Genomic DNA, 18,749 nt, shown 5'->3' on the forward strand with positions numbered 1-18,749 from the left:
TTTTAAAAGCCAGTTTCAAATTCAGCATGCAAATGTTGTAGATCCAGAACTGAACAACACTCATAATGAATGAGTAGTGAATAATTCTCATAAAAGCAAATGCACCTTCAAATTACTTTCCCTCAAGCTAGATGAAATAGATGCACACTGAAACTTTATTTTCTAGAAGCTGCCATCCTTGTTGGGGATACCAGCTGAATATCACAAATACTTCAGTGCGCATAAATATCATTTCCCCACTGGGTTTAGCTTGTGGCTCTACTAACACAAGTACCACATTTTTCATTTTGACAAATCTGGCGTGAGTCGGGGGAATCTGGGAAACAGCTGTTCAAGACCAACTGGGGAGGCGAGGGTTACACCCCTTCAGTAATGATATATGCAATCAAAATGGAGAGATCTCAAACTAACCTTTACATCATAGTAAGACGTAACAATCTTGCATGTTCTCCTGTTGGAGTTAAAATTGGAGTTCAGCTGACGGTGCACGGTGGCACCTGTCCTTGTGTCCCTACAACAAAGCCATACACCAGCATCCAGGGACATTCCCGCATGTCTGGAACCACTCGCAATCGGCGAACTTCCCTGATAATTTCCACAGCTGACAGGCGCCCGGCTTCTGAGCAGTATGGATGAGGGGAGGCGGCTAGTGGGGAGTGAGTCTAGTGGTGTAGGCGGGTGTGTGTGTGTGTGTGTGTGTGTGTGTGTGTGTGTGTGTGTGTGCGGGGCGTAGTGGCAGGAGGCGGCGTGCACCCACCTGCCTGAGCCAGGATGAACTCCTGGAAGCGCATGCCAATGTTGTTCCTGGCTGTGCAGTTGTAGCGGCCAAAATCCCGGTCTGACACTGGTGTGACCTGGAGTGATAGGAATAGGGTCACGTCAGCGGGTGTTCGGATCTTTTGTGTGAGGCTTCAGGAATCATGTCTATTATGCAGCAGATGCGTTTTTGATGAGGGTAATTGCTTATTTAACTGGTGTTAGGAAACCAGTTAACTTGAATCACAGGGGGAATGTGAATGTCGGATGTGCTGGGGTACCTCTAGCAGAGACCTTCCGGGGCTGCTGTACACGCGCATGTTGGCTGTGCCCTCGGCGGGGATGGTCAGCTTGTCCCGCCTCCAGAGCATAGTGGCTGGTGGGTTGGACATGACATTGCAGCTGATGTTGACCGGGTTCCCCTCCCATGAGAAAAAGACGGTGTGACTGGTTTGGAACTTGGGTGCATCTGTCAAAGAAATCAAACAAACAAACCAAAAAAAAAAAAAAAATCCCAAAACAAACAAAAATCATTTGCTAGCTGTAGGCACAAAAAGCCAGGCTGTGACTATGGACCATACGCAAGAACACATCTGAATTTGCTAGCTTAGCTTTAAGCAGAAATGTAAATATAGGCTAATTGTGTGCCGACATGACTAAGGCCTCGGGGAAGGAGCGATAGGCTGAGCTGTGTGACTGTCACAGATGTGAGTGTGCATGTGTACACACACGTGCTCAAGGAAAGGCGCATCTGGGAGTGTGTTGCAGCTGCGCATACAAGCTCCTCATCAAACATACTAATCTGAGGCAACAGCCATGGCTCGCAATGTCACTACACCTGCCCCTAACAACCTGCACACACCACACCTGCTGCCTTTCTCTTTCGTTTTTTCTCTCGCTCTCGTTTGCTCTCTTTTTTTCTCATTATTTTCCTATGTCTAATTTTCTCTGACTTTCTCTGCCTTCTCTGTCTCTCTGGCACAATACCACATGGACACACACACAAACACACACACACACACACACACACACACACACACACTTATTTCATGACTGATGCTGTGCCCTGCATTATATCACTAGAGGCATGGGGCTGACTGGAAGCACTCCTTAGTGCCACCGTTGGACGGTACAGTGCACTGAGCTCCAGTGGGAGGTCTTTCCCACAGCCCCTCTGTGCTGATCCCAGACACTGCCCCCCACCTTTCCCTGGACAGGTGTCACGGGCATCTCACTAACTGCCTGCATAATCTTCTGCCACTTTACATTATGGAGATATGAGGCGATGGAATACAGGTACTAATCACCAGGCTGCGACAATACAGAGATTTATGCCGAATGCTTGTCTCGGTGAAGTCGCAAGCACTCATGTTTCTGTGGTGACGCAGCTCAGCAAGGTTTGCAAATGTTCTTTGTTTATAGGTACATGCAGTTTCTGAATCGACTTTAGAACATGCAAGCGAATATTCACAATTCACTCCTGCCTGATGCTGGAAAATGCCGATCTGAAAATACACCATGTGTGAAAATAAACAATGAGAATCTGAAGATCGATAGTCTCCTGACTCGTCTTTGTCAAATTACTAACAAGAAGTAGCAAGAATTCTACACTCACAAAAACGAAACGATATGAAAAGGCCACCGTGTTTTACTTCTGACAGCAACCACGCCTGGAACCGAGCAAATATTTCCGAGGCTCTGATCTTTTGCTGATGGGTTATATTGTTCTGTTAGATGTGTGCATGTGTTTGTGTGTGTGCATGAGCTTCTCAGAGTAATGCTGCGCTCACACTCGATATCCAAGAACATGCTCTTCTGGTGTCCCCCGATCCTGCTGAGGGCTTCACAGTCGAAGCGGCCCCAGTCAGACAGCCCCACTCCCACGATGGTGAGCGTGGACTCACCGTGACGCCCACGCACCTCCAGCCGTCCGTCTGAACTCTGCAGGCACACACTCTGTTGGTCATTATCACACAGATGAATGTTTAACTCCAAAACAGCATAATTTGCATAAGCCTGGTTTTGGTAACCATTTAATCTCCTTTCTTTTCACTAAGGGAATGGCATTTGGCCATAATGCACTGTCAACCTCTCCAAACACAGACCTAAAGTCCAAAGAGATAATTAAAGATATGTGCTGCAAATTTCATACTGATGATTGAAACTACTGAGGATAAGGGGAAAGAAATATGAGTATGAATAAGTATAAAATTGAAACTTTAAAGGCAATATTAATGCTATGACTGCATGGGAAATCCAATAATCTCCCCCTGGACTAAATATCTGGGCTGTCCCGCAGTTTGGTTATTTATCTTGGCCATTGTAACTACAAAAGGCAAACTAAATTCTTGGGAGGCTGAAAACATTTATACGCTAAAATTAAATCTACATTATGAAAGACTGGCCTCGTTGACATATGTGATTTAATAAATGTTTGACTATGGTGGCAATATAACAACTACGTGAGTATGTTGGTGTCATATTTGATTAGTGGGAGTCAGTTATAGTGTGGATAATGATGGGTTGGACAAAATGACAGTTATGAGGGGTGTGTTTCTCTTTCATTATTTGTGCCTTTTTACATGCATCTATTAAACTCGCAAGCTTCCCGCTTCGACTAAGAATGAGATTTGGACTACATCTCCCAGAGCTAGTTCAGTTAATAGCAATTCTTCCTGAACACAAGGAAGCAGTCACATTGCAGCTATGAGAACCTTTCAAGAGTCATGAGGTCCCTTAAAAAAATATCAATTTGCTTGATTGGTAATGACAAGGTAGAGTGGAGGAGAGGTGAAATCCCACGATGCTCAGCTGTACCTGTGCTTGTGGTGATTGAAATCACATTTCTGTTTAAGCTTCAAGGACTGAAGCTGAAAGAGCGAAGTGTGTGCCTGATCAGCTGTACCAGCAACGCTTATGTTCATAGTGTCTGAACCCAACCTGGGGCTATTACAGGGGCTACACCTTCTTCCTGCAGTCTGCTCTGTTTATACGGACTGACTGCAAGTGTCTCTATTCCCCTTGATGTCTCTGCCAAAGCCCTCTTTAACTTCCCACCCAGGCAGACGGCTCTAATCATTTTCTGCGCGCTCACTGCCAGATTAGCCACGATGGCGCGGGGCTCCGTGGGCCGCTCCCTCCAGAAGGGTGAACCCAATCTACCTCTGCTGCCGTCGCCTATCGACTGTGCTTTTGTGCCACCGCGGCGACCTTCGACAGACCCCTCGTCTCGCTGTGCTGCCTCTCTCCCCCGTGCTCACCCCTACCAACCTGCCCCTGATTCTGCACGACCAGGACACGTGTGGGATGGCACGCGGAGCCCTTATCTCTCTCGACCTCCACGGTAAGACTGCCCCTGCTCATCAGCTCGAACAGCCTGGCTGTGACCGCTGTATTTCCACACACTGCTCCTCCATGTGCATCACTCAAATGTCATTCTGTTTGTCATCAAGGTTTTTTTTTTAGCGGCAACATAACAGAATTTACATAAAAATCAGGCCACAAGGCACACATGTTGTGTGGGTTCGTGGCAAATGCTTTCTGACGCAGCAAACGTAACACGATCGCTCGCGCAAGCATTCCTCATGCTTCCGTTGGGACATCCTGCATTACACGTTCATCACTGTTCCTACGTACCGAGCACTGAGGTATGGCTTAACGCCGGTCCGCTGCATTCAGATTTGCAGTGGGACAACACGGCCCTCCGCTGAGCCCCGGTGGACCTGTGCATGCGGTACCTTGTCTCCGTCCGAGAAGCTAAGGCCATCGCTGGCCCTCCTCCAGGAGATCTCGGGCAGCGGCTCACCCTCGGCCTTGCAGGAGATCATAGCAGCGCTGCCCTCCACTGCCGTCACGTTCCTCAGCTTAGTGATGTGGGGCTGGACTATACACCAAGGGGGGTCAGCATTGCAGCGGGGCAGCCAGGGGACGACCCAGGGGAAAAGAGGGAAGAGGGAGAGATGCAGGCGCTGATAAGGGCAATGTGCTTCAGTGCTTATAATTGCTGTCACTTGAAGATGTAGCTACTGTCTAATCCATCATAGCGATGCGCCATCTGGTTTGGAAAAAAAAGGGATAAAAGAGTGCTACAGATCCTAAAGAACCAGAACCAAAAAAGTAGAAAAATCTGTCAGGACACATGAACATCCAGGAGGAATTTTCTCTAATCTCTCATAAGCAGGCAATGAGACAGGCTGTGATACAGACCATAATGGAAAATGTCCATCGTAATTAGATTTGTGGTTGTCGAGACTTAAGCACATATGCCCATACATGCACGTGCGCACACACGCGCACGCACACACACACACACACACACACACACACACACACACACACACACACACACACACACACACGCGCACACACACACACACACACACACACACACACACACCTAAAAATGAGCAAACGTCACTGTGAAAGAGTAGCGTACAATACGCTTATGCTTTCTAAAATGAATTCACGAGAGGGCTTCTGGTGTGTGGCAGCGCTTATTAGCAGAGCAGCGGTTTCCTCCTCCAGGTGACGTGGCGGAGAAGAGGAGATGCATCGCTGTGCTTAACTCAATAAATATACATTAGAGCTTCTCACCCACAGGACACATAGTAACAGCATGAACGACGCCAGCTCAAAAGAATGGAAAACAGATTCATATCTGTGTCTACTGGCAAAGTAGAAAGGCATGAATAGTCCCACTGAGCAGTTATGTGTTTAGTTTCAACCAAAACAATCTCTTGACATGTTGACAATGAACTTTTCCAAAACAGTGAGCCCTCCTGCTGAAGATAAATGTGTGAAGCAGTGTATGTTTGCATTTTTGGCACAGTTCATTAGTGTACAACATTGATTATGATGCCTGCATGAAAATAATGACTTAAGTCATTTTTTTTAATAGCTTTTTTTTCAGTAGTGTTATAAATGACAAGAATAATATAGCTAACTGTTTAAGACGGTAGTGGGCCGTAGCTCTAAGAGAGCATGCTTTTGCAAGCATTGTGATCCTCCTGAATTCTTCAGAAGATTATACATTTCTGTATGGCTGTATGGGTCTAGTAAGGCACGCCATGTCCACTGAATTCAAACGTGAAGCTTTGGCATATAGTTTAGCATGATGAGAAACAGATTTTATGAATGCAGAGAAATACATGAGATAGATGCCCAGCCGTGTGGAAAGCCCAGCCACACTCCAGTTAGCTGTCAGGGGTCATAAAAGAAAACTTATAACTACGTTTCCCATCACCCTTTGCAAAACAAAACTCTCATCCAATAACTTGGTTTCATTTAAATGAGCACTTTGAAGAATACCATTTGCTTGCACATTGAAAGAATTCTGATGACTACAGAATAAATCTCCATACATTTACATGAACAGACAAGGTGCTATCTGAATAATCTGTGAAAATGCTGGCAGCTTCATGAAAATCTAAATTGAAATTCTTGGCCATAAAGAATGTGTCACCCATTTTCTGTTAAATAATTTAGGAGCCTGTTTATGGAAGGGATACAGTTCATACTGGTGGGGATGAATGTGGGAGTTTATCTGTCACATCACACGCTCGACAGAAGCGCTCCCCCTGTGGGAATGGTTCACCTCTAGAACCTTCCCAGACCTCCTTTACTTAATACCACTGCATTTAACAAGACAACTTGCTACTCATCTGATGATGACCACTGTTAGCATGAGAGTGACTTCAAAACATCCTTTCTGACATTTAGGTAATGGCTCAAATTGTGAGTGAGGTTTACCAACCCAATTTCCTTTATTATCAGAGTATTTACGCTAGGAGAGAGTGTGATTCATCTATGCTAAAACACTTTAAACAGAACTGCTTGCTCTTCTTCATTGTTGAAAAAAAAAAATAATAATAATTTTGACATTTAATACATCATAAATGAATCATAAGGAAAACCTCAGTTCCTCTCCTTCAGTACATGCTCGGGTTGCGTGAGTAGTGAATGGTGCCGCCTCTCACCGAACACTTTGAGGAAGATCTCCCGCTGGACTTCCCCCGCTTTGTTGGAAGCCTTGCATGTGTATGAGCCGCCGTCGGATTGTTTGATGTTTCGGATGGTGAGCGTGGTGCCCCGCGCCCGAATCGCATACTGCTCCGACTCCTGGAGCTCCACTGCCTTCCTAACAGACGAACCAGACAACACGCGTGTCAGCCTGACGCCGTCCCCCCAGAGAAGGGCAACAGTAAAGCAGCGAAACCCCAAAATGTAAAGCTGAGGGGATAACTCACTAACAGCAGTAGACACACGTGCCAAAGGTCAATGACAAGATCACAGTCACAGAACAAGGAGGTAACGAACAAACCCAGTCAAAAGACGACTGGTGTAGCAAAATACCAAATTTTTCTTTTTTAAATTTTTTTTTCCTTGTATACATTTTTTACTCTGGCAGAAAAAGCATACACACAGACAGAACTATAAAAGCAAAGGTGTGCAGGGGAGATTGAGCGCTTGAGTAATTGAATGTTTTTGAAGGAGATTATAGCAGGGATTTTAGACTGTTATAATGCACGGGGGGAGCGCATATGAAATCCGCTTAAAGCAGAAGTGAGTACATAGCAATGGATGATAGACAGGAGGCAACAGCATGCCAGGCGTGTTTTGGCCATTAAGATGGGTATGACGATACCTATGACGTGGTGGCTTGCTTACTCAACTCAAAGGCTCAGTGCCAGTTTGCTAATTTGCCACAATTTAATGCCACACGGTTGAACCTACAGTCCAGTGCAGTTCAGGCATAAATTACATAAACCAGGTTACACGTACAGTTGTTCTTAAATTTTGTACATTTCGCACACTCACTAGCCTCTACCAGAAAAACACATCTTACAAGTGCACCTGTAAAATTACAGTCTACTGACTACAATGCTGTTGCCATGCACAATCTACGTTAGTTACTGCAGGCACAGGTGCGTGCAAAGGCCCTAGCAACCCTGCTCTGCCTGATATACTTGTATCAGCTCACCACCCACAGCCATGTCCAACCGTACCATTACTATGTCAGTGTTAATACTGTGTTTGAGAATGTCTGCCACCCACGTAACGTCCAGTTAGCAGTGGTCCCTCAGTCAGAAACAGCCCTTCCCATAGGGCGACTCAAGAATCATGCCTCACTATACATGTTCTGCGGTCTGCAATTGTACAACAACAAATGATGTCTCTAAGTTAGGTGTACCTATTAAAGTAGTTAGCATCTGTAGGAGCAAAATCGGTGTTTCACATAAAGCGGCTGGTAAGTGGCTAGCGCACTCAGTATACGCTCACACTCATCAGAATGAAGAGCAGCTGAGTGGATAGTGCATCGTTTAAAATATGCGTGCATGCCAGCTTTTGTATATCAAGAGTGATCAGAGTGGAACAGGGCAATCATTGTTATAATGTAGAGTATAAAGAAAATTAAAAACAAGAAGCATTGACAGCATCCAACAGCATTTACTAACAAGTGATTCAAACTTCTAACTCCCTATCAAACTCAAACACACAACGGCAATAAATAGATGAATAAATGGAAAAAGGAAAAAAACTGAAATACAATTTAAGTGCTGGTTTGAACAGGCGTGCTCTAATTGGTGGTGCTGTTGTCGTGTCTCTGTGTGTCACTTAGCGGCTTGGATACGGTCATTCATTAAAGGTCAACTTGCCTTGCATTGGATTCATCTCCCTGGCTCCCACCTCAGCAGAGGTAATTACAGTGATTGAGGGCCCATAATCAACACGTTGGGCTGCCTGTCATTCAAAGCCCACACATTAGAGGTGAAATAAACGCATCGGCTCAAAAGGTGTCATTAAAGGACATCTTGCCGTGAATCCACTCTCTACCTACAGCGCTTTCACTTGGTAACACTTTTTACTTTCTGAGAGAAATGCCTTGTTCTCTGTGTATAATCTTTCAGGGTTCCTTATGTTCTTATTTTTGGAATGGTAAATCTGGGGAATGAATGAGGCCATAGCTGGGATGCTGCCCTGTGTGTTCTCAGAGCAGTGTGCGACGAAATAAACAATGTAACTGCCCCTTTTTGTTGATTTCCTTGGCGATACTAGTATTATCTTTGTTTTGTGATGGATGAGGTGAAAATGTTCAAACTGGCCAACTATGGAAGCTTTTATAGGATAGGTGACCATCCCGGGCACCAGATGTGCAGCAGACAGAAAGTGTCCTTGTGTTGGGCCTGTACCTGGTACAGGGTGAGAGGTGTGTCTGGCTCCCGCATGCGGGGCATATACCTGTGCCAGGTGACTTCAGGTTCAGGAGAGCCATACGCCCTGCAGGTGAACGTTACAGATTCACCGTAATCTGCTGTCGCGTTGAAGGCCTGTTGCGGCACGGACAATACAGGTGGAACTGTGGAGAGAAGAAGACCGGTTTCCCATTAAATAAAGTCTGGAACACCTCTTCATACCGACCTCCAAAAGCTCGTATGTCCCTTATGGCTGTAATTTCCCTCCCCAGAGCACTGAGTTTGAATTTACATCCAAATACATGTGTGAGACAAACCTAACAGCTCATTCTCAAGTCATCATTTCCTGTGCATATGGATCACCCGTGACGTGACTGGACTTATAACATCTCTGCAGCAAGAGAATGAATAAATGCATAAGTTGCTCTCCAGTTTTGAATCAATACTTCCTGTCCAGTTCAGTTTATTATATTGTGAAAGGTTAATGTGGGGAGCCTTGGGTCAACTCATGGGTTAGCCTAGATGACCTGAGAGAACCCCCAATCACATTCTAATAAATTACCTGGCTGTTCACTTATTCATAGTGATCTTTCTGCATTCATGTGAAAAAACAAACAAACCAGTCCTTTAAAGGGAGAAAAGCCCAGCTATTCTACTTACCCTGTCCCAACACCTCATACCTGTTCATGCATCAGCACATACAACATAATGTGATACTATTCAAATCCATGAAGTTACTTATTAAATTAATACATTAAATTAAAAAAATTAATAATGTGGGGGATTATTTATGAGTGACTGACTTATTGTTTAGAGAAAAAACAGACAATGAGCACAGTAGCATGGAAACATGGTAACATGGTAACATTTGCCACAACTTGGCTTTCACTGCAGAATGGACACGTGATGCAAAGCTCCATTCTTAGTTCACCCTGGTATTTTATCATAGCCACATAAACTTGCACCCTTCGGTCCTCTATTCCAGCAGCCTGGAACTGGAGAATGGATAGGGGCTAGCTATCTGAAACAGGCTTCATTCTGAATGATGCTGTGTTAGAGACATAACGCAATTTAATGGAGTGTGAGCTAAGGTAAAAAGATTAAATTAAGGAGATGTTTTATTCATGGTCACTTTCAGCCCTGCTTGGCAGTATATTAGATCAACTAAAAGATCTCTTGCCCTCTATTAGACACCAGTAATGCACACACTATTTGTTTAACAGAATGCACATAATGGGTCATTCATTAAGATGGTCCAAGTTGCAGATGGACCCGTCCGTATTAATTCAGCAATCTTTTTGCAGTTAAAATGCAAAGCGGAATGCAATCAGCTGTTAATGTATTATGCTGGGTGATCAGTTTAGAAGAGAACTGTGGCAGGTGATATGCGCTATGATCCTAATTGTCATTGATGCAAGAACACTGGAGCCGGAATGAACGTTTTGCAGCTCCGCTGACGGAAGCGCCGGATGTTACAAGGGGGCCCCGTCACCATCAGAGCCGAGGCTCAGTTATGCTCATATTCGTCTCTGTCTTCCACCACCACGCAGGAGAGCAAACACTGCACACATTATTTTTTCAGAGCCCAGAAGCCCTCGAGGTTAAGCCTAGATACGGACATGAGAGCATGATGGCGTTATCACTGCTGGTGTTCTGTTGTAGATCACATCATGCAGGGTGCTGAAATGTCAGTTGAATAACCATGGCTTAACCTTGGCTTCGATCCGGAGACTGTAAAAACCGACTTGCAGAACAATTCAGGATCCTTGAAAGGTGCTAAAATGGCTTCACTCACAATATTAATTTATAGCATGGATTCATCATTGTTTTCAATGATAAATAATGTGCTGAGAGACGTGAATAAAACACAATCGGCATGAAGCTTAGTAGTTATGCACTGAAACAACTCCAACAAGATTATCATTGACTCCCTCACCAATCGATAGCCATTTTCCAAAGGCTATAATCTAATTGAGCTCATTCCCAGATGAGGGGGCTCGACTGGAACAGCTGCTAATACGAGACACAACTGGACATAAAGACATCAGGCCAGGCCAGTGAAGCATGTAACACAAGCCTGAACTCAGAATCAGTCTGGGACAAAATGAAGATTGTAGCAGCACAATGCTTTTGGTGAAAACCTCCTAATATCCTAAGACATCAGGCACAATAAGTTTAACGCATCAAATGACCTCTTTTGTGAATCATTTGATTTTGATATATATGGTAAACTGCCTACAAAGACCCGAGGCAGGAACAGCCTTAGGTTTTGTTTTGTGGTTTAGCGTTAGCTCTGGGGAACTGTTATATGCCATACCACTTGAAAAACAATGATGCTAACGCGCTTAGCATGAGTGCAGTCGCTAGCGGCCGTGTCTGTGGCATTTGTCTCTGCTGCCTCGGGTGCGCGCCGCCGTGTCCGGTGGGTTATTGGAGACGCCTCATTGAGCAGCGCTGTGAGTTCAGCTGCCCGTGGTTTCGCCTGCGGAACACGGAGACTCGGCCTGGTCTTGTCAGATGCAGACCGCAGCGTCTCTTCACCTCGGTGCTGCTCTCCCGTTGCTGCTCATCTTCAATGATGCAAATGCCTCAAACGATTGCATGGTAAAGTTAATAGGGGCAATAAAATCATAGCTATGGCCAGGGACGCGAACAGACATTTTGAGGGGCTGTTGCTTTAACCTGAAAAAGGCCACCCAATTTTAGGTGTCACCCATCAGCATACTATTTATTTATTTATTTATTTATTTATTTTTACAGATCTGTGTTCCACATGCTTATCAAAAAGTAATAGTTTGGATAATATGGTGATTTAAATGGTGATTTAAATACTACTACTACTACTACTACTACTACTACTAATAATAATAATATTAATGTTATTATTGTTGTTGTTGATGTTTCCTCCACAGGGGCAGCTTAGTCAAAGAGGTTAAATGGGCTGTTGCTCAGGCAACTTTATACCAGCCTTAACCGACGACCTTGGGTATAGTTTTAATTCCAGTGTGGTTAGATGGAGTGCATTGTTATTATTATTGGTTGTGATTGAAATTCCAGGTATGTGTAGTCAGTTTTAAGAAGACAGGAGGCAATTATACCATTTTAAAGAGTGTATATAAATGGATTTCTCTTCACGCTACAAATCTCTGTATGCTCATCACTTCGATAAGATGGGAAATTAACTGTGATAAAAGCAAACACAGATTTTTCATTTTGGTTTTGGGTTTTAAACAGGTAGAACCAAAGATAACTATTGTTGACTTTCCTTTGCCAGACATCTGTATGGATCTTGAGCACTAAAGCACTTAAATTTCACGCTGTTTGATTATAGCTCACTGAGAACCTCACCATTGACTACCAGGACAATGTCCCTGAAGTCGATCTCACCCCTGGCCTCGACTCTCGCCTCACAGCGGTACACGCTTTCATCCTCTTTAGTCACATGCTGGATCTGCAGGTTGTTGTTGGGTAGGAGCTGGAACTCTGAAACAGAGCACAATTGTCAAACAGAAAATCTATTCACCACTGAGGATGTCATTAGGTTCAGCTGTGATCACTCTAGTGTCTATACTTGTTGCTAGACTGCTGGAACATCTAAATGAACAGATGGAACTTTCCTGCATTAATCCCTGGAAGTTTATTCTAACATATCTAAAAAACACAATACTGAATAATTCAACAGAGTCAGTCCTGATATCAGAAAAGGAAAAATATGTCCTGTGTTTTTCTTTTTCCATCCCTTTTTGCAATACTTTACTTTCAAAACTTAATTACTCTTCTACAGAAATCGCATCTTCAAAAGGACTTTCAGGTAGAACAAAAGCGAGTTTTACCCATTCAGAACTTTCTGAAGCTTTTATGGAAAGCCATGGACCAGCAACTCACTATCAGTGTCCTCTGTGATCTCCATGTTATTGTGGTACCAGGCCACCACAGGCACGGGCGAGCTGGTGACGTCGCACACCACCTCAGCTACGTCACCTTGGCGGAACTCCTGAGGTGATGGCACACTCCTGAAAGTTAGTTTCTCTGGGAGGGGGAGAACACAGAACGACACATTATGGCACTGACAGTCAAACCATGTGCACTTGATGACAATTAGCTAAAGCAGATAAGTGTGCTGGAGTGTGATGGGCCTCCCACATCAGCTACAGAGGTCATATGAGTCAGTGTTTACTTCGAGACCTCATGTAGTGATGTATAATAAAATCTACATCAAATTACCAGAGGCCCACATTTAGGATTCACAGTTCTCAGATTTTTTGTTGGTGAGCTTGGCATGAAAAGTCAGGATCAGTGTCAGAAATATTACAAATAACAAGAACAAAGTTGCGAAACTTCTTTTTCACATTGCGTCATATTGAGAGCTCCTGCCTCTTCATATCTGAACAAAGCCTGACTTTGATCTGGAATAATAAGTAACTGAAAAATCAAAGCGGTATATATGGTTCCTTCTTTTCCTCGTACTGGCCACCGGAATGGCTTCAGCGGCGGTAACTGGCTTGAGTTAGCCAGTTGCACAACTGAGAATTCATGGAAATGTTTCACAACATAAGATTACTTAAACACTTGAAACACAGATAGCTCTGGGAAACAATGTCTGTTCTCGGTCAAATGGTGAAATTCCTTAAGATACAGAACAAGTTAATCAGCCAGTGAATCATCTGCGACTATTGATCTGTGAACTTTGTCTGTTTGCACACTTCCCCAGCTCTAAATCCAGCTTTCCAAGGAACCCCAGCAAATGCCAAGCCTGCTATGGAGGCGTGCAGAAATCAGAATGACGAAGCTTACGCAATACCCCTGGGTCTTTCATGGAGAGCGATTAATTACATGCAGTGAAGATTAATACATCACCATCATGTCTAAGTAAAGAATCTCCGTCATGATAAAATCATCTCTTTGTGATTAATTCATGATCCCAGCATGCCTTCCCAGGGCTTTGTCTACCACATTTTATTTTTCCAAACTCCTTTGAATTAAATTCTTTGTTATTTCTCTTCAAATAGAACATTTCCATTCCCTTCTCTTCAGAGATCTTGGGCATCATCATTGTTTTTATGACCTTTTTGTGCAAGAGAACCATACAGGGTACCAGGCCTCTCATTTATGCCCTCTGGAGCTGTACAGACAGTGTCCTTCATCCACAGTCTACAGAATTGCTCCTCTGCTTTCCTCCTCCTTCTTTCCTCCTCCTTAGCATAGCCTTTCTCTTTTCCCTACTTATGTTCCCTCGTTCTTTCTCACTGTCGTCTGCCTGTCTCATTGCTGGTTGAATCACATTTAGGTTTATATCAACAGATCCGTCAAACATACCGGGTGAAACTCACCCTTTCTAACTTTATTATGAAGCTTTTTGTTTTGTTTTGTTTTCCTCGTACAGCCTTGGAGTGTCCTCTAGTCAAAGGAAAATTAGCAGCTATTTTTATACGGCAGCACTTTCAAATGTAGCAAAGGAGAAGAGATTTTTTACATAACATACATCATATTCTTCTATCAGAGGAGGGCCAATAGCATATCCCTGTGCCAAGACATCATTTGCATTATTATCTGGAGTCTGGATGGCTTTATATCTCAGTCAGGTAAAAGCAGCTGCTTTGCGATGAGACACTCGTGAATGCACAGGAGAGCTATAATAATTTCACATCAAAGTTTTTTTCTCTATTGTGTGGCTAAAAGGCAAAGATTGCAATAGTTGAACAACATGTAAAGCCTGGGTCTTTACTGGCATGAGGAAGAAATGGCTTCATCTTTTTAAGGCTGCCATCATTTCTGTAGCTTGTACATTATTACTTTTATGATGTTATCTTGGCTGAAGGCAAAGAGAGGCAAAAATGACCTCCTACATTATATGTACTGCAACACCAGATCGAAGATCGATATCGATAACGCCAAGACGAGACCTCGCTAGTTACAATAAGTGAAGTATTACCTTTCCATTACAAATTAAAAAAGACAGACAAAACGCAGATAAATTGACTCGTGTGCAGAGACAGTGCCCTCGGTAACAAACGCAGCGTTATCGTGGAGAGCTGCAGATCACGTAGCGCGGGCGAGAGCATGCGTGCTCGGACAGCACGCCAGGGGGCAAAGTGCCTTCAGAAGAAACCTGGCTCTCCTGCAGGGCTCTCTGCATGCGGAGGGTGGTACCCAGCAGGGGGGCAAAGGCTCTCCGGTCTGAGGCATGCGCAGCACGTATCAGCCGCCCCTGCACGGGGGTCCATCTAATGTGCTTGTCCCCACAGAGGAATGAGGCAGAGCCCCTTCGTGAGCCCCCTGTGGGAGATGCCTGCTCCTGCTGTCTGACAACTGCAGCACTTTCTCTGACATGCAGCAGAAATGCTCACCATGTGATGGAAACAAAGAGCCCTGAACCAGGTAAAAGATGGAGGTATGCACTAGGGCTGCATGACTGTTCTATACACATCGCCATGGTGAGATATGCTGTGCCGTTCACATCGTCATGGTGAGATGCCTTGCAATATCTGCTGCAATGGTAAACCCATAATGTGACATCATTAAAGAGTATTATTTACAACACAACTCACATTTGTTGGATAACATTAAGTTATGATTGATATACACACAAAACACATCGGAAATGACTGTGATGGGTCATGATGTTCACAAAACACAATAAAATACTTATAATTTCCTAAAGGAGTCATTTGCATATTGCACCCTTCTGTGATATAAGCATCGCAAAGGCCAGTGACTGACAAATGATATATTCTGCAGCATTATTATACCTCATGAATATGTAATGGACTAGTCAATAACTATGCAAACAGGTCTGCGGGTGTAATGTAACAAGAATATAACAATGAATATTTGTGTATCAGAGACAGATAGTAATTTGGTTAGTTACAGGAGCTCAAGTGAACTTTGGCAGAATTGTACTTTTCTTTGTATCCTTGTGGAATGAAGCAATAATTTGCATTTTGATGTGTCTAATAGTATTTGGATGACAAAAGGAGTGTCTTATTTATATGAGAATGCGTGCGTGCGAGTGTGTGAGCGTGCACTCACGATAAATCTCCAGCACCACCGTGGCCTCCTGTGTGTGCCCTTGTGCATCGGTGGCCTGGCAGCGGTAGATCCCAGCATCCTCCACGTTGGCGTTGTAGAGGGTGAGCCGCGAGCGCACGCCCTCATTATGCAGCGCCACACGCTGGGATGGCACCATGCGCTCTCCCTGTGGGCTGTACCAATCCAGACTCAGCGCCTCTCCAATCACTAGGCACACATAGACAGACACACACACATACAGAAATACAGAAATACCCTGTAAGACAAGTTAAAAATGTCAAGGCAGGTAGAACTTTAACTTTAACTAATGTTCATTCCTCCAGGGCTCCTGTGCACACACGACAGGTGAAAAGACTGAAGGCAGACTGAACAGAATGAAGGTATTGTTCACAAGAACTACATATAGTGTCAGCCGCAAACTTAACAGGCTGTGGATCTCCTGGCTTGTTGGTATAGAAGCTGCATACTGCAGCCATCGTCAAAGAATTAGTGAACATTTCAAATACAAAACATTAAAAACACAGAACACTCTGCTGGAAGCACCTGGCACCACGTCATTGCCATCATTAGAAAACTTTGGAACTCTTGATATTTTTGTCAGTTTTAGTTTTTTTTTTATTTTATTTTGCACCATTTAAAAATGCCAGCTGCCCTTTACATTGTGATAACATTTCATGATGAGTGGACTAAAAGAAATGGCTCAAAATTACAAGGCATAAAATCTGGTAGATCCACATTTTTTTGTTCTTGTTCTGTAAAGTTCCGTTTTCAGAGACACAAGGCTTTCGAGCAATGACATAGTGTTTGTGTTGCATCAGCTCAGAGCCACAGGGAACAACAGGGCTTACGATGCAGGGGAGCTTTTTATAAACCGAGCAGACCCAAGTAAGTCAGAGGTATCACTTCAACCTCAGGCAGGGACACACACACACACACAAACACACACACACACACACACACACACCTGCATGTGCAGTGATAAACCAACCCCTCCCGTGTGCATAGTGCCTTGTGGGGAGTGGTGGTGTGAGCCCATGCGTGGCACCAAAGCACTCTCTCCACTATAAATCCCACCCTGCTGGAAGGTCATAAAAAGCACCAGCACGGTGCGCTGCGGCACTTCCCTGCCCCGGGCATCGATCAGCAGCACAGCGGAGCTCTGGCACCGCAGGGGAGCCTGGGGCGATTGGCCCAGGCCTGGTGGTGCTGCACGCCCCAGACGCGCCCTTGCCAGGAGACCCGCTGCTGGGTTTATCAGTGTAGCAGCAGAGCGCAATCTGCAGCAGGGGTTGAGACAGAAGGGGCAGAGAGAGGTCGCAGTGGACCAAGCCCTGCCTACGCCAGGCACAGCAGTCAATCAGAGGTCAGCCACAGGTCATAGACAGGCAGAGGGCCTGCAGAAAGGATTAAAAAGCAGGGACATTTTTGGCAAGTCACAGTAATGCCTTAGGAGTCATGGGAAAGGATGTTTGATCTGCTGTTTTTGTCTTTGGAATGTCTGAAAGGACCCTGACTGCACCTTGGCTAATGGGACCACTCTCCGTATGCACTGTGCAAATAAGAAAATGGGTCTGCAAGCAGCAAATCAGCCATGGCATTCGCCTGTTTTAGCAAGCTGAATTACTAGCTTAATACTAGCTTGCAGCGTACTGGTCTGTCTCAGGACAGCGGTTTGTGGGCCTGCTTTGGAGGGCATGGGACTGGGGCAGCACCTCCTAAGATGGAATTGGGGAAATAAAGAAATGGCTATATCAACAAACATGACAGTTACTGTAGATAATATAGAGATTTGATTATTTGTTATGCGCAGGGGTGACTAAGACTTGCTAAAATAAGCCACCTCCACTGAGCCAGAGGGCTCTTAAAGTATGACAGCAAGCTGAAAAAAGGGAGCATAATTACGGAATTATAGGGGACCGCTGGTGGCATGGCACACGTTATGTGTGCGTGCGCGCGAGTGTGTGTGTGTCTTTATGCGTGTTTGTGAGTGTGTGTGTGTGCTGAACTCTGCGGGGGGGTGAGTGTCAGCTTCACTGACTGCTCAGTCACTCTTAATTAATGCATTTAGCTGTGCCTGCACCAAAACAGCGAGAAATCAATTGGCCGTTGTGAGCCCTCTTTGGTATGCTTTAATAAGGCATGATTAACTGATTACAATCCGCGCCTCTCTTACCTCAAGTGACCCGTTGATAAACACTGATCTAGAGGCTAAGGGCCAGGGGAGTTCACTCAAACCATATCTCCGATGTATGCGGCATCGACACCCCAAACCTGGTAATCGTATAATCGTAGGTGGGAGACACAATATTTGTGGCCTGTGTCAGATGGTATCAGGCTGTAGTTTGAAAAATCCTCCCTGTGTGTTTTACTGCTTTTGCTTGAGACCTTGCTGAATCTCAGCTGGCTGCATAGCTTCATGCCGCTTCAGGTGGTTGACCTGCGTGCACATGGGTGGGCGCGGGGTCACCAGCATCCAGCCAGGTGAACTAACAAGCTGTTATCTGGAGGGCAGCCAGCAGGGGTCGGCGTGTCTCACCCTGTTAAGAGTAGCCTGTCAGGCAGAGACTGGAGCAACAGCAGCTCAGCCATTTGGAAAACACACACACACACACACACCCACACACACCACAACACCATACTGCTGATCGTGCTGGACGTAATCTCTCTCTTCACCCATGGGCATCCATTCTGGCTTGTTTGTACGCTTGGTGCAGCCTACTGTAAACATGTACCAGTACAAACAAAGTGAGGCAGTGCCACAGATTAGCTGAT

At 44.8% G+C, this 18,749-nt stretch overlaps 1 protein-coding gene across 4 annotated transcripts in view; it reads right to left on the reverse strand.

Annotated features, from left to right (window-relative positions):
* ncam2b (neural cell adhesion molecule 2b) overlaps nt 1-18,749 on the reverse strand; it is a 121,268-nt gene that overhangs the window by 17,512 nt on the left and 85,007 nt on the right. For all 4 annotated transcript variants that reach the window (XM_026995800.3, XM_081720800.1, XM_026995793.3 and 1 more), the window contains exons 3-11: nt 15,978-16,184; nt 12,834-12,977; nt 12,297-12,431; nt 8,995-9,112; nt 6,732-6,892; nt 4,494-4,639; nt 2,547-2,697; nt 1,038-1,225; nt 758-854 (exon numbers count right to left, since the gene is read on the reverse strand). In XM_026995800.3, coding sequence (XP_026851601.1) covers nt 758-854; nt 1,038-1,225; nt 2,547-2,697; nt 4,494-4,639; nt 6,732-6,892; nt 8,995-9,112; nt 12,297-12,431; nt 12,834-12,977; nt 15,978-16,184 — 1,347 coding nt within the window. The remainder of the gene's footprint in view (nt 1-757; nt 855-1,037; nt 1,226-2,546; nt 2,698-4,493; nt 4,640-6,731; nt 6,893-8,994; nt 9,113-12,296; nt 12,432-12,833; nt 12,978-15,977; nt 16,185-18,749) is intronic.

This window comes from Electrophorus electricus, chromosome 9 (assembly GCF_041902795.1).
Source record: "Electrophorus electricus isolate QZ-2024a chromosome 9, ASM4190279v1, whole genome shotgun sequence".
In the NCBI taxonomy this organism is placed as follows: Eukaryota; Metazoa; Chordata; class Actinopteri; order Gymnotiformes; family Gymnotidae; genus Electrophorus; species Electrophorus electricus.